General features: G+C 30.4%; 3 protein-coding genes across 3 annotated transcripts; 2 read left to right on the top strand and 1 right to left on the bottom strand.

Annotated features, from left to right (window-relative positions):
- The first annotated feature begins 1,610 nt into the window (after nucleotides 1-1,610).
- Nucleotides 1,611-4,558, top strand: LOC113787709 (gibberellin 20 oxidase 2-like). The gene is made up of 3 exons (XM_027336788.2): nucleotides 1,611-2,180; nucleotides 3,336-3,660; nucleotides 4,121-4,558. Exons 1-3 carry the CDS (start codon nucleotides 1,648-1,650, stop codon nucleotides 4,394-4,396), a joined length of 1,134 nt encoding a protein of 377 aa, XP_027192589.1. The 5' UTR covers nucleotides 1,611-1,647; the 3' UTR covers nucleotides 4,397-4,558.
- A 218-nt stretch (nucleotides 4,559-4,776) lies between these two features.
- LOC101489670 (H/ACA ribonucleoprotein complex subunit 2-like protein) lies at nucleotides 4,777-6,357 on the bottom strand. Its single transcript, XM_004508550.3, has 4 exons — nucleotides 6,134-6,357; nucleotides 5,565-5,634; nucleotides 5,287-5,392; nucleotides 4,777-5,150 (listed from the first exon to the last, which is right to left on the bottom strand). The coding sequence occupies exons 1-4, from the start codon at nucleotides 6,267-6,269 to the stop codon at nucleotides 4,983-4,985; spliced, it is 480 nt and encodes a 159-aa protein (XP_004508607.1). The 5' UTR covers nucleotides 6,270-6,357; the 3' UTR covers nucleotides 4,777-4,982.
- Nucleotides 6,358-6,519: 162 nt separating this feature from the next.
- LOC101489993 (phenylalanine--tRNA ligase beta subunit, cytoplasmic) lies at nucleotides 6,520-14,261 on the top strand. Its single transcript, XM_027336787.2, has 20 exons — nucleotides 6,520-6,675; nucleotides 6,780-6,835; nucleotides 6,959-7,056; nucleotides 7,634-7,763; nucleotides 7,854-7,969; nucleotides 8,691-8,757; nucleotides 9,108-9,149; nucleotides 9,364-9,405; nucleotides 9,584-9,660; nucleotides 9,794-9,920; nucleotides 10,009-10,176; nucleotides 11,123-11,239; nucleotides 11,341-11,472; nucleotides 11,640-11,774; nucleotides 12,085-12,159; nucleotides 12,883-12,990; nucleotides 13,104-13,199; nucleotides 13,312-13,395; nucleotides 13,674-13,760; nucleotides 13,921-14,261. The coding sequence occupies exons 1-19, from the start codon at nucleotides 6,618-6,620 to the stop codon at nucleotides 13,740-13,742; spliced, it is 1,797 nt and encodes a 598-aa protein (XP_027192588.1). The 5' UTR covers nucleotides 6,520-6,617; the 3' UTR covers nucleotides 13,743-13,760; nucleotides 13,921-14,261.
- Nucleotides 14,262-15,060: the final 799 nt, after the last annotated feature.

Here is a 15,060-nt window from a genome sequence, read left to right as displayed (position 1 = left end):
ATTGTATTGTTATTTAGACCTTGAAATTTATATATATTTATAATTATAAATTATTATAATGTGATGTAAAATTTAAATTTTATTAAATTCATTCAATACAAAAAAAATTAATTTATCAGAAAAAAAAACACCTATGGCGCCATTATGTTTTATTAAAAAAACTAATAAAAATATTATATTTATTAAATATAATAAATATATTGAATTATAATGATCGATAACATTTTTTATATTGTTAATTTGTCTTTTCTTAATATTATCTTAACTAATAATGTGTTTTTGAAGGAGACTAGTAATATTGAATAGGATATTTGAGAAATAAAATGATAATAATTTATACAAAACAATACAATAAGGAATTTTTTCAAAAGGAAAATAAGAAAGTTATTTTTGGTGGATTTCAGTATCTCAATTTACATTTTAATAAAAAGAAGGAAATCGAGAAATTATAATTAATTAAAATTGAGCTAATTGTTATTTTACAATGTCTTCGGAAGAAGATGGAATTATAATTAATAATGATAATTTATTTTATAGATTTCTTATTTTAAATTTGAACTCATGATTTTTTTTATTATCTATTTCCTTAATTCTCTCACCCAATCACCAAACTATAATCAAACTCTTACCACCGAAAACTTCTCTTTGACTTATTTAATTATCATAAAGATTATATTTTAAAATTTTCCATTATCATAAAACTATTTAATATATATTATAAAAATATTATTTAATATAGGATCAAAACATATCAAATTAATGATATATGCTCTCTGAATTATATTGTTGGAATTTTATGAGACTTGATATAAATAATCCCTATAACAAATAGTTATTATTTGAAATAGATCGGTAAAAAAAACATTATATATATATATATATATATATATACACTTTTTTTTGTTAGCAGATTATATATAAAATTATTAATAATATAATAGTTGTATATGAAGTTTAATTAGGTGGTAAAAATTTGATTTTATAATTTTAAATATGTGTTAATTAAAATTTTTCAACAATATTAATATAAAATAGTTATTAATGTCATATATTAATAAATAATAATATGATTTTTTTTCTTTCAATAAGAGGTTACAATATGCGAATACGAACATCTACTAAAAAGTAAAAATTTAAGTTTATAGATGATCACGTTTTAGAGATGTCCATTTTGATATATATTTTTCTATGCGAAGATATACTGATTAGTTTTTTTGAAAAAATATATTATATATAAAAAATCCAATTTTTATTTTTTTTAAATGTAATAATTTATAATACTATACTACAATAATAATCTATTCAGTCAAAAATATATTTGTAATTAATACTATTAATTATGTATAAATATTTCACGTAATTTTAAAATGAATAACTATGACGTAATATTTTATTTTCCAAAATTCTCATCTGATTCATTGGATTATTTATGTTGTGTATATCCATTGAACTTATATTTTTTTATTAACAAATAAAGTAAACTTCTATTAAAAAAAATAATTTCTTTCAATATTTTATAAAAAACATCACTTGAATAACCTTCATTGTGGCTGCCTAAAAAATTGTATTTATATAGCTTTCGGTTGTGAATTGTAATTGTATACAAAACAATTGCTTTGATTTGCAAACACATCTCAACCAATCCCAATGGAATCAAACATTCCCAGCCTTCCCTTTTGCCCTCCACCAAAGGACCAAAAAGGTGAAAACAAAATCCAATTTTTTGACTTCACCTCATTACAAAAAGAAGGAAAAGTACCAAAAGAATTTATTTGGCCTTCAGAAAATTGGGTGAAAAGCAGTGGTGAAATTATCAAACTACCCCTTATTGACATAGGAGCCATCAAGAGTGATGAGGCTGCAATGTCCTATGCTGCTGAAATTGTGAGAAAAGCATGCATAGAACATGGTGCTTTTGAAGTCACTAACATTGGTGTTGACTCAGATTTCATCAATGATGTACTTCAAGAAACTAACAATATTTTCAAGCTTCCATTGAGTAAGAAGATTAGTGCTATAGCTAAAGACTCTGGATTTTCAGTTGCTCATGCAGAGAGGTATACTACTGTATTGCCATGGAAAGAGACATTTACTTTCATGTTCAAACACAACACCAAAAATGACACACAAGTTGTTGATGCCATTGATTCTCTCTTAGGTGAAGAGTTCCAACAAGCTGGGTAAGAATCTCACTTCATTTTTCTTCTTATGACGAATAGAGAAATTATTATTAATTAAATAAATATTTTTTGGAGATATTTAAATTTTATATCAAACTCTTATAGTTGAAGTGACGAATAAATTCAATTTACACTTATCGATAACTTCAATTTACACAATTTGATTAAAAAATATCATATCTTTGTCAAAGTGTGGTTCATGTTCACGGTACTACACATTGGAGAATATTGATTCTTTTTAACTAAGTCACAAAATCAAAGTTGTGGGATACCCTTTAATCCCATTAGAAATATTATTCTTTGGTGTTTTCAAACTAAATATTATTTTAATATAATGGTCAATTTATTAGGTTACATAATTAAGAGTACAATTGTTATGTATTTATGGTGTAAAGTAATTTTACATTGTGGTTTAATAATGATCAATCATCTAACCATATATGCATATATTATAATGGGTTTTAAGGAAAACTACATTTTACTCAATTTTAATTGAAAGTTGGTGTAAAATTAATTTATACTGAAGGTATTATTTTTTTTTCCTCTATAATAAAATACATAAATAGAGTAAGATAAAAATAAAAAACATAGATAGAGTATATGTTTTCCATACCTGTTTTATATTCAATGTTAGTATAAATTTACTAAAAAGAACAAATTCCATTCAGTAATATAATTAACTATATAAATAAATTATAATTGAAGACAAATAAAACAATATAGGAAATGTAAAGTCGTAAGGATAATACGGATAAAAACTTAGGAAATGTAAGCATATAAAACATACTAACTCATCCATATATAGTCTATCTATAGACACACAGCTGCACATGCATACAAATGTCTCTTATTAGCTAAAAATCAATATCTAATTTCCCCCAAACACACATTGGAGAACGGCAATGAATTTTAAGTGTAATCAAATCACAAAATAAAAGTTTTGAGATATCTTTCCTCCCATTGGGTGCCAAAGTCCCAAATTAAATTATATATAAAAACATTTGTATAAACTTTTTGTAAAAAAACAAAATATTATTTGTATAATTTGAAAATAATATTTTTTTCATAACAACTAATATTTTAATTAACTATCTATTTTATAGGTAGAGTATTTGATTTTTCTTAAAAAATATATTTTGTGTTTATTTTGACTAGGTTGGTGTATCAAAAGTACTGCAATGCAATGAATGAATTATCTGAAGTGATTATGGAGCTATTGGCCATTAGTTTGGGTGTGGATCGCAAGCATTATCAAAGGTTTTTTGAAGATGCTGAGTCAATGATGAGATGCAACTTTTACCCTCCATGTAGTGCTAGCCTTAGTGGTGCTCTTGGCAATGGGCCTCATTGTGACCCAATCTCAATTACCATTCTCCTTCAAGATCAAGTTGGAGGTTTAGAAATTTTTGCAGATAACAAATGGCTTGCTCTTCCCCCAAAACCTAATACACTTGTCATCAACATTGGTGATACTTTCATGGTATGTTCAAGAAAATTATTCAATTAATATTAGTGTGACTCATAGCATGCATACATCAAAACACATATTAAATTTACCTTTGATTTGCTCAATTTAAAATCTAATATAACATCGCATTCTATTGTCCACCAATTGAATTGTAGAGGTATATTGTAAAAATTTAAGTTTCACACAAAAAAATTATTCAATAGTTTTTTTTCTTCTAATTTTTTAAATAAAAATATGGTATATAGATAGAAGAGAATTTATAAAAAAGAGACATTCATCACCATATATTTTTTTTTAAGAATGAGTTAAGATGTCACTAAATTAATTAAGTGATAAAATTAGAGATAATTTTTTTTTTATCTCCTTGCAACTTCTGTTGGGCAATTCAATTTTTTCTTCTAATAATGTGATATGACACATGATTATATTTTGTGGATGTTAACTTTGGTAAATTTGTATTTATATATCTTAGGCACTGACGAATGGGCTATACAAGAGTTGCCTACATAGAGTATTGGTTAGCAACAAAGTGGAGAGGAAGTCCCTAACTTTCTTTATGAATCCAAGAGGAGACAAAATAGTGAGTCCCCCAAAAGAACTTTTGGGAAAAGATGAGGCAAGAAAATATCCTGATTACAAATGGTTAGATCTATATAAATTTACACAAAAAACTCGTAGGGTTGATGCTAAAACACTTGATAGTTTCATCGCTTGGCGTAGCTCTTCACAGCCATCCAACTCTAATTAGTTGCTTTCGATATTTGGTGCTAATAAGTAATCAATAATGCATCTAATAATAAAACTTTTTGTATCGATTAATAAATATTGTACCTTTGGTTGATACATTTGTATTAAGACATTTTTTACCTCAAGTTCATTAGGAAGACAGGGTTTTCAATTTACATTAATAATCTAACTGAAATGTTTGTCGGATACATAATCTGATATCAACATTTTATATAATACATATAATTTTGACTTTTATATTAGTTTTTATTTGTCATTAATATCTACACCATATCCATTAGAGTTGTATTTTATATAGGGTGGACTACGGTATCTAACATTTATGTGTTTAATTATTTGACACGACTATTTTTTTTTTCTGTTAAGTGTATCTCACAAAGATCAAAATAATAGGGGTATTAATATTTAAACCGATCCAAACAACAAAAAACACAAACTTCAAAGTAAATAATGATAGTTCAGAAAGGTGAGAAGTGAATCTAACTAATCAAGATAGGTGAGAATTTTCAGTTTCCCTCGTTTGATACCAGGGATTGATCAAAAGACAAGACATCAACAACCTTTATAATAAGAAAATAGAAAAATAGCTAAACCCAATCAAATGATTGAAAAAGTTCAGTGATTTCGGATGCAACTTGATCAAACTCTGATTTTAGTTTCTCTTGTACTCCTTGTTCTAGTTCACCCTTTGAAGGCTTTGTCATCACTAGAACACAACAAGTGGGCCTCTTAGTTACTGCTGCGGTTGCAAGGTCCTGGAGTCAAATGTTACAAGAAAAATATAAGACAACAAATTTGTGTCATCCTCAAAGGAAATTAGAATCATGTGGTCATATAATATGAACTAAAATTATCAAAACATCAAGATTTAAGGCAAATTTAGTTACTTACTTCTTTAGATAGGACGTATACATATGGAATCTCAGCCTCTTCACACAAAACAGGAACATGAGCGATGACATCGATTGGCGATATGTTACCAGCTATAACACAAACACTACATGGCAAAAAGGGAAAAAAAATAAGCGTCCGCATTGCTTTTGCAAAATGAAAAATAAAATCCCTGAGTATGTGCATTTTGTTGAGGAGAACAAAAACAAAACTTTTGAAGACATTCAGTAATTCTTATGCCTTTTGTTGAGAGGATCTAACTTTCACTTGATACTTACCCTTTTTGACCTCGCCTTATACTCTTAACCACCTCCTTTACTCCTCTCTTTATGCACTTGTTTTCAGCCGCTGAAAAAAGACACCAAATTAATACACAAAGAAGATGCAGGTTTATGTGAGCCAAAGTAGAAAAAAGCTCCATGCTTATAGAACAAAATACTTTTACAGAACCAACAAACTAAGAGTAAATAGAAAAAAACACAGGTTCAATTTCTTGGGGTAACAAAAATCTAACAAACATTCATTCAAAACAAAAAGCAAATGTCACTCTTTAGTTTAAGAAAGACAACTAAAATGTAACAAAAGACTAAAAAAAACTAACTTATATTAAAAAATTATCACACTCGACTCCACAACAAAAACGACGGTTCATATTTCATATACAAGTTTCGATTTTTCAAATTAACCAAATTCTCAGAACACAGTAGCAGTAGAAGCAAAAGCAAGAAGTAAGAAACTAAAAGCAGCAAAAACTACATCGTAAGAAACTAATAGTAGCAAAAACAACAACGTAAGTAACTAACAAGTAAATACGAGGATAAAAAATCACACTTGACATAGATAATACCTCTACGAACAAGCTTGAGTGTTTTCTTAGAAAGCTTCTTCCCAGCAAGAGGTTTAGCAATGGGAGACAACGCAAGCATCTTCTTCTTCTCTCTCTCTTTTTGCACCGATTTCTCTCCTTCACTGTCGCTCCCCATCACACTCTGCTCCGGTGAAATGTGTTTTTGAAATTTAGGGTTTTACGGTCTCACAAATGTCAAGCTTGGTTTAATTTAGGGTTTATAAACACATGAATGCTTAGAACACGTATTTATTATTTGGGCTAATCCGGGTCTTCCTAACAAACTATAAGTTAGTCCAGCCCATTTTTTATTGGGCTGATAGTATAAGCAATATAATGGGCCTGAGAAAGAAACTAACCAACGGCCCATTTAATAAAAAACCTAAAATGCAAGGGGCCGCTACATAGCTTTGGTCAAAACACGACAAAGAGTTTGGGACGCGAGAAATCTAAGCGAAACACAGTTTCAAAGAAGAAAGCCACCATGCCTACCGTGAGTGTAGGGCGGGATCGCCTGTTTGCGGCTATAGGAAAAACTTACAGTGAGCTTCAATTTTTCATATCAATCTCTCTGATATTATTCATTAATTTTTATGTATTATGATGATGATCACACTTGTATTTTTTTTTATTTAATTTTTTTCAGCACAAGAGGAATTCGAAGACCTATGCTTCAGTTTTGGCATTGAGCTTGACGACGTTGTAAGTAATTTTCCGTTTTTGTTGGCCAAAATTGGAGCTTTAATTAGTGATATTTTATTTATTAATTAATAATTATAGTAATAGTCATAATGATAATGAACATCATCATTTGAATTGTATCAGACTACAGAAAAGGCAATTGTGAGAAAAGAGAAGCATTTAGAAGAAGAGGCCGATGAGGATGAAGAAGTTATCTACAAAATCGAAATTCCTGCAAACAGGTAGATTCTCTGATGTTTATGCTGCAAATGTGAATCAACAAAATGTAGTTCTGCATTAGTATTTTTCTTTAGTGCATGTTTGGATTCATGGTGAGTTTGGCGAAATCACATTGGCAGCTTGATTTTGTTGAAGCTTCAAACATTCATTTCTCAAACTCGCAGTGGCACCTTTTTGTTCACATTCATTTGTTTTATATGGTTATATTAACTATTAACTATGTAATCACTCTTGAATTTTCTCATACTCGTACTCATACTCTATGTTGAATTTGAAATAAGCTTTTATTACATCAGTGGAGATTGACAAGAAAATTCAAGCTTGATAAAATAGTGTTTCTCTATTTTTATTTTATAATTAATAGTGCTTCTCTATTGTTGGAAAACAAAGTTGCAATACTCATCATGAATGAAATGGCATGTGATTGTCTCATTGCAATTGCAACATGAGAATTCACCCAATTATGTAACTATTACAAGCATGCAATCACAGCTGGCCACGTTCTGAAATCATGTGGATGAAATATCATTTTCCTTAAATAAAAAAATGTTGCTGACTTGCTGTTTACTTTTTGCTCAGATATGACCTACTCTGCCTTGAAGGACTGGCTCAAGCCCTACGAGTTTTCTGTGGGTTCCAGGAAATCCCCACTTACAAATTGGCTGATATTAGTAAGGATGCAATGCTTAAAATGCATGTGAAGCCTGAGGTAGTTATGTTGTGCATATACAACTTTTTAGTACAAGCCTTTTCTAAGTGGAAAACTAATTGTTCTTTTTTTTTTTTTGTTTCATTGTAGACATCTCTGATACGTCCCTTTGTTGTATGTGCTGTATTAAGAGGTTTAACTTTTGATAAAGCGAGATACAACAGCTTTATTGATCTCCAAGACAAGCTTCACCAGAATATTTGTCGGTAATGTGATTTGCATCGCCACTTTATTTGGTTTAGTTTTTAAGTTTCACCTTATATGTTTCTCAAATCATGATGTATTTGGTCTTATCTTTTTACTTTATTTGCTTTGGTTCATTTTCTGTAAAAAAATCAATCACTAAATTGTCTGTGTACTCAATGTTGTTAAATGGAGGGCATGGCGGAGTTTTGGAAAACTGCCATAAGGAATTTGTGAAGGAATGCCTGCCATGGGGGTGCCATAGGCCGCAATGGCGTGTTTATTTGGCGGATTTTTTGCCTTCCGCCATCGACAACACTTGTACCTTTCTCTTGTCTCACATTCTCTCTAGGTTATTTATACCAAATAGCCTTGTGAGTTGGAATGCTGTCATAAGTGCCCTATTTTCTCCTTATTAAGTTTTCGATAAAATACAAACTTTTTTAGAGCATAAAAAATTATCCCCATACGCTGAGCTGAGCTTTGTTTATATAGTAATATTATTTCTTAGTCTTTAATTATTAATAATATCTTGCTTTTGTATCTTTGTTGGAACCATCGGAAAACTCTTCTTTTCGGTGGCTTTTGGTTACTTTTTATTTCCAAGTTATGCCTTTTTCTTTTCTAAAATAATTATGTTTTCTTTTTATTGATCAATTTGTCTTTATGTCGTAGTTTCATATCACAGTCACAGTACTTTAAGAATGAAGTTTCAATTAATTTATTTTCATTCTTGTTTTTCAGGCGAAGAACCCTTGTCGCCATTGGCACTCATGATCTGGATAAACTGGAGGGTCCTTTTACCTATGAGGTTGATTTCTTTCAAAATGTAGTGCTTGAAAATTATATGCATTGTGGAAAGAAAGCATAACAAATTTTATGATTTTGAAAAACATTTTTGTACTGTGTTTGAGAAAGGCTAGTGCTCCTCAGGAAAAGGAAGTTGTTGCCAGGATTTTCTTGGAGAGAGGCCTTTTACTTGCAAAAAGATAACTTCAAACCAATTTGTTTTATTCCTGTGATGGCATGGAACTATGATTGTTAGGTTACATTGTCTTAAATTATAAATATGAGGGAGGAAGCTGATGTTTTACCGTATTAACATGTGGACTGAAGTGGTTGTCAAGCTAATATTTGTATGATTGTCATGTTTTTTTTCAGGCTTTGCCACCTACAAGTATCAACTTTACGCCTCTAAAGCAGGTAACTTTTATTTATGGCGTTCAGTTTCAAGCATAGCATGTGTTTGAATTCAAATACTACTACAACCTCCATTGATGCAAAAGCTCATGTTTTGACTTAAACTGTTTTGTGTAATTCTCAAAATTGACAATATTAATTGATCTATAAATAAATTTATTACACAAGCTGCAAATCAAACTTTTAATGTTTTTCCTCTGTTCTTTTGGCATGGTAGGAAAGGAGCTTCAGGGCTGATGATCTGATGGAGTTCTACAAAGTGAGTTTTTGAATATTTTTTCTTGTTTTATAACGCATAAGGTGCTATAAACCTAGGATAAGTACGGTAATGCGTTATTCAAGTCCACGCCCAACAAGGTGCTCTTTTATTCTGTTTTGTGTTTGGATATACTTCCTTTGAGATTGTCTGAATACATTTATTTATTTATTTTTTACAGTCAGATTTGAAACTGAAGAAATTCTTACATATAATTGAGGACTCTCCCGTTTATCCTGTTTTATATGACAGTAAGAGGTATTATTCTGTTAATTGCACTTCTTTTTTTAAATGGAAAATTGTGGCACTTGACCTTTAGTTTCTCTGATGTTGTTGTTTTCTATATTTTGTTGTTGAATTTAGTTATTGATATACTAAATTTTTTTGTCAGAACTGTTTTATCTTTACCCCCAATTATCAATGGTGCACATTCAGCCATCACTCTGGAGACAAAGAACGTATTTATTGAATGCACTGCCACTGATCTAACAAAGGCGAAAATTGTTTTAAATACAATGGTAGAGCACCGAAATTTTCCGATTTTTTTGTTTGTGTTTTGTTGGTGTTACAATTGTATGAACGCCAAACTTTTCTCTGTTTTCTTAGGTAACAGCCTTCTCGGAATATTGTGAAAATAAGTTTGTCATTGAACCGGTTGAAGTGATTTCTTCTGATGGAAAATCTCACATATATCCTGATTTATCTGTTTATGATATGGAAGTTTCCCTAGCTTACATTACTGGATTGATTGGAGTATCGTTGGAGGCAGAACAGGTAATTCTTTCCTCTACTTTGCTAATGCAAAATTTAAAGTGAAATATGTTTGTTCACATTGACTGGTTGTAAGCTTTCTATCAGCATTAGTGAAGAATATGATTACACGTCAATAGGAATGGGAATAGGCCAGACCAACCCGCAGGGGCCTACGGCCTAGCCTATGTCAGGCGTAGGTCATATTTTTTTTTTAAACAGATAAGGCCAAGACTTCTAAAATAGCCTATTTAGATAAAAATGTCAGGCTACAGGCCACATAATAAACCTTTTAGGCTTATTAGGCCGGTCTATTTAAATAAATATAAATAATATTTTTTTACTATTATAATTATTATATTAAACTTTGATTTTTTTGTTATATATTCAACTTTTAGTAATTTATGCATATTAACCTCATTTAGTTTTTGACATATTTAAATGTATTATCATAAAATATAATTTAAGTATAATGTATATAAAGTCATATTCTTCAAAATTTGATGTTAAATATCAAAATAAAACTTAGTTTCATTGACATACTAGCTCGGCCCAGCCTATTCTCATCTCTATATGTCAACTTGTCAAGGTATTTTTTGGATGCTTTACTGTTTTTGCTAGTTAGTGAGCTGTAACTCTATTCTAGAGTGTACACTTTTTTTGGGTTTTGCACACAGAATTGTGAGTATCACTTTTTCAGATTTTAATTTATAGTCTGAAATTTTGATACGGTCATTTATCTTTTGGACTAAGTCTGCATGTGTTTAAACAATCAAGATATTTTATTTGTAAGTTTTGTACATATTATAGGGTGACTATGTATTCTTTTCTTCTGGCTTTTTACTTCTATGGTTGGTAGTCTTTTTATGTGCAGTGTGTTGTCTCTAATGTAAGATGGAAGGTTCAATGCTCATGTTTTCTGGTGGAACCTGAAATGATTATTTTCATTCTTTTTTCCCTATTTCTTCAGGTCACCAAGTTCTTAAACCGGATGCAATTGCATGCCAAGCAATCTACATCTGACAACTTTGTTGTATCTGTACCTCCTACTAGAAGTGATGTTCTTCATCCATGTGATGTTATGGAGGTACTGGCGGTGATAGGCTTGATCATTCACGCATGCATTTTGAATCTATTACATATATATTTATTGACAAGGCATCCCTCTTGTGGTTCTGTTATCCGCAGGATGTTGCAATAGCTTATGGATTCAATGCTATTAAGGATCAAGCGATAGTCGATAATAAGGGGTCAAAGAGATTGGCTGCTTCCTTGGCACTACTTCCTCTCAATGAGCTGAGTGATCTTATTAGAAAAGAGGTATACAACAATAAGTTTTTTTGCTTTTAATTTTCCGTAAAATATGCCAGTCAGTTTATTCCCTTTGTTACCTGAATAAATTACTGGATTGAATGTTCATGAATGTTATTGTTAATTATTTAAAGTGCCTAGTTACCTGACTCCTTTTATTTCAAAATTCTTTTCAGGTTGCATTGATTGGGTTCACGGAGGTTTTGACATTTATTCTCTGCTCGAAAAAAGAAAACTTTGCCATGCTAAATCGCCAAGATGATAAATCCAAAGCGGTTATCATCGGAAACCCTAGGTCTTCAGACTTCGAGGTTCACACATTTTAACTCTCTTAATGACAACCGATTATCTTGAAATGGTTGCTGTTTTCATTATTGATCTTTTTGCATTATTCTCTGAGGTTGTTATTCTAATTGCTGCGCAAACTACTAATAGTTTTTACTGTTTCTTTTATGTAGCTCTTCCAATAACTTTTATTTTTGTTAATATTTCGTTTTCTTTAATGTTTGGTTTGGTGGAGTGGCTTGTGCTTTATTTTCATGTCTGTTGTATAACGGTATACGCATGTTCATATTTCTTTACCCCTAAACACTGTTCATATTAATTATATAATTTATTCAGGCTGTCCGGACTAGTCTTATGCCTGGCATTTTGAAAACTGTTGCTCACAACAAGGATCACCCAAAGCCGATAAAGGTATTCATTAAGTTCTTCCTTTTGGTCATTGATCTTTTTATCATGATCCTTTGCAGTAATTATATTCTATGAAAGTGTAATACTCACATAAAAATTCAGTTCAATTGATACTAATTGTATGGGATCGAATCAAAGATAGAAACAGTAAATAACATGTAAAATCTATGCACTTCCAATGCTACATCCCTTGAATTTAGGAGCCATTTTCTGTTCAATCGTTATGCTCCTATTCCATGTTTGAGTAATAGGGCTATATTCAGTCGGTCATTTTGGAGAGACTTCCTGCTCCAAAAACAATAAAAAATGGTTGTATCTGTTCCCCTATGTTTGAACATGTATGCAACTCTTAACTATGTTATATCATTGCCCCTATTTGCTTAGAAGTCTCTCTGTTCTCCAACTGCACATGCCAAGATCAAGTTTGTAAATTTGACTGATACTAAATAGAAAAGTGCTTATCGACCTAATTATATTACATGGCAAGTCTGCTGTCAAATACATAATCAGTTGATTTATGTTTGATTTTGCCTTTATTTCTGAAATTGACAACTAAGAGTAGTCTGTTTGCTTCTTCAAATGAGTTGATAATTCATTAACGCGTGCCATTAGAGTCCGACAAAACCGATTAACTCTACCTCTGCATCAGATAATTCAATTTTTCATTTTTTTCCATCTCCTGTACTGTAAGATTATATGAATACCTTTCTAAAACTTTTGGTTCAGATTTTTGAAGTGGGTGATATAGCTATTTTGGAGGACAAAAATGATGTTGGTGCAAAAAATCTCCGCCAACTTGCTGCACTATACTGTGGTGCTAATGCAGGATTTGAGGTATACTATGCAATGACTTGATGGCAGTTTATTTGGTTTTTCTCTTGTTGAGTACAAGTTACTGAGAGTACTAAATGATTAATGTACTTAAATTTATCAATGATGATATGCAGATAATTCATGGATTGGTGGACAGAGTAATGGAAAAGAATGGGATTACATTTGTTTCACCTGGTGATAAATCAGGGTATTATATTGAGCGGTCAGATGTAAGTGTATATTACTACACAGAATCCTCGTGTTTAATTTTGTTCTTTCTCTTGTTACAAACTCTTATTCCGCTTCTGACTAATTTTTTATGAACACAATTGCTTATTGAAGGAGCCCGAATTTCTTGCTGGTAGACAAGCTAGAATCATTTACCAGGGAAAGCAGGTTGGGACTTTTGGCATTGTTCATCCAGAGGTACTGTGATAACTGAAACCGTCTCATTGTGATTTATTACATTCCTGTTTTTTATATATTCTGGTAATTGTATATACTTTCTTAAATTAAGTCATATGCAATGGATGAATTTTATCAAAGAGTTAAAATGAGTATAAAAGGTGCGTTTGCAGAATGAAGTGCTTAAAAGCATTCCATTTTTCTGTGGAGTAGATTGTATCAATAAATGCCTCTGTATATGTACTTGGGAGTCATGTAAATCTAAAACAAATTATTCTGTTTGTTGTGTATTCTTTCAGGTATTAAACAACTTTGACATTCCCGATCCCTGCTCCTTTGTTGAACTCAACATTGAAAGTTTCTTGTAAGGATTATTTGAAGGAAATGTAAGCGTCTCCATCCTAAACTATTTCCTATTGTCATCCTATGATGCAGTTTTGTTTTTTCCATGCATTTCGCTCTTCTGTATCTTTCTCCCCTCTTCCCTGACTACTACATCATCTCCTTTCCCTCGAAATGGTTAGACTGATATTGACTTGTTTGTAGGTAGCCATTGCCCCCTGGATATTTTGAGTGTATCATTCATTCAATCTGGGAATCAAGATGTTCAGTTGGTTGAGTGACTGCACTAAGCTGGGGAGCAGAATGTAACTTATATATGCCCTAGATTAGGGGTGTTTTGTTGATTATAAAATTGTATCTTTATTTAAGTTTTTCCATTTCATTCTTAGAACATCAGAGGCCATAAATTATCAGATAGAGGATAATTTTACTTTTAATTATAGAGCTATTGATCAAGACATCTTTGTCCTTAAAACCAAGATAGGATATTGACACTGCCGAAAGTTTTGCTAATACAAGAGTAGTCACAAGCGATATTTCGAACACTCAAGTGTGTGTTAATTTATAGTCCTTACTAAGATTGTCGGATGTTTTTATGTTTGATCTTTGAACTTCAAACAAATCACAAAGCAATAAATTTTTTAAATTAATGGACATAAAAGGGGAAATAAAAACTAACCCTAACTTGTCATGCTATACTGCTATATTGATAGTAGATTTATTATCACAATAAAATTTTATTGTTTCATTCTATTTTATCTTTAGGTCTTCTAAAATGATCTTTAAACGATAGTAACTTGCATATCTCTTGTGCTAATGTCCTAAGATTTCCACTAGATCAACATATTAACTTTTTTTTATTCTATTGAGACAAATCTTAATGAGCCCCAAATAAGCATTAGCTACATACAATAAGTCATCTATCTTTTTTATTTATCTAACTAAGATTTCCCCTAGATCAACTAAGAATAACTTTTTTTTATTTCTTTTTTATTATTATTAGATAAATAATCACTTTACATTTTTAGTTAGATTGTTAACTAATTATATTTTCAATATTTCTTAGAAGTTAGAACGTGTTTAATACACTTAAAATTTGAAAAATGTCAAGAAATAATTGTCGAAAAATATATAAGTTAAAAAGAATATGAATTTTGTATTTAATCATCAATTATTTCTATGGATAAATCTAAAACGCCAATTAAGCTTTGTTGAAGAAGAATATCACCAAAAGAATTTTAAAGAATTCTTCTTTCTTTATTTGAGACAAGAAAATTTTTCATACAATTGTCTTTTTTTTTTTTTTTTTTTTTTTTTTTTTTTTTTTTTTTTTTTTTTTTTTTT

This window comes from Cicer arietinum, chromosome 7 (assembly GCF_000331145.2).
Source record: "Cicer arietinum cultivar CDC Frontier isolate Library 1 chromosome 7, Cicar.CDCFrontier_v2.0, whole genome shotgun sequence".
Lineage (NCBI taxonomy): Eukaryota > Viridiplantae > Streptophyta > Magnoliopsida > Fabales > Fabaceae > Cicer > Cicer arietinum.
This window is presented reverse-complemented; position numbering and strand designations above follow the sequence as displayed.

What these genes read in the sequence shown, in the direction of transcription:
- LOC113787709 (XM_027336788.2), top strand. Translation starts at nt 1,648, where the DNA reads ATGGAATCAAACATTCCCAGCCTTCCCTTTTGCCCTCCACCAAAGGAC. An exon ending in GAAGAGTTCCAACAAGCTGG is followed by an intron (nt 2,181 to 3,335) that starts GTAAGAATCTCA and finishes TATTTTGACTAG; the next exon opens with GTTGGTGTATCAAAAGTACT. An exon ending in ACATTGGTGATACTTTCATG is followed by an intron (nt 3,661 to 4,120) that starts GTATGTTCAAGA and finishes TATATATCTTAG; the next exon opens with GCACTGACGAATGGGCTATA.
- LOC101489993 (XM_027336787.2), top strand. Translation starts at nt 6,618, where the DNA reads ATGCCTACCGTGAGTGTAGGGCGGGATCGCCTGTTTGCGGCTATAGGA. An exon ending in TATCGTTGGAGGCAGAACAG is followed by an intron (nt 10,177 to 11,122) that starts GTAATTCTTTCC and finishes CTATTTCTTCAG; the next exon opens with GTCACCAAGTTCTTAAACCG. An exon ending in CTAGGTCTTCAGACTTCGAG is followed by an intron (nt 11,775 to 12,084) that starts GTTCACACATTT and finishes TAATTTATTCAG; the next exon opens with GCTGTCCGGACTAGTCTTAT.
- LOC101489670 (XM_004508550.3), bottom strand. Translation starts at nt 6,269, where the DNA reads ATGGGGAGCGACAGTGAAGGAGAGAAATCGGTGCAAAAAGAGAGAGAG. An exon ending in ACTCAAGCTTGTTCGTAGAG is followed by an intron (nt 5,635 to 6,133) that starts GTATTATCTATG and finishes GTCTTTTTTCAG; the next exon opens with CGGCTGAAAACAAGTGCATA. An exon ending in TATACGTCCTATCTAAAGAA is followed by an intron (nt 5,151 to 5,286) that starts GTAAGTAACTAA and finishes ATTTGACTCCAG; the next exon opens with GACCTTGCAACCGCAGCAGT.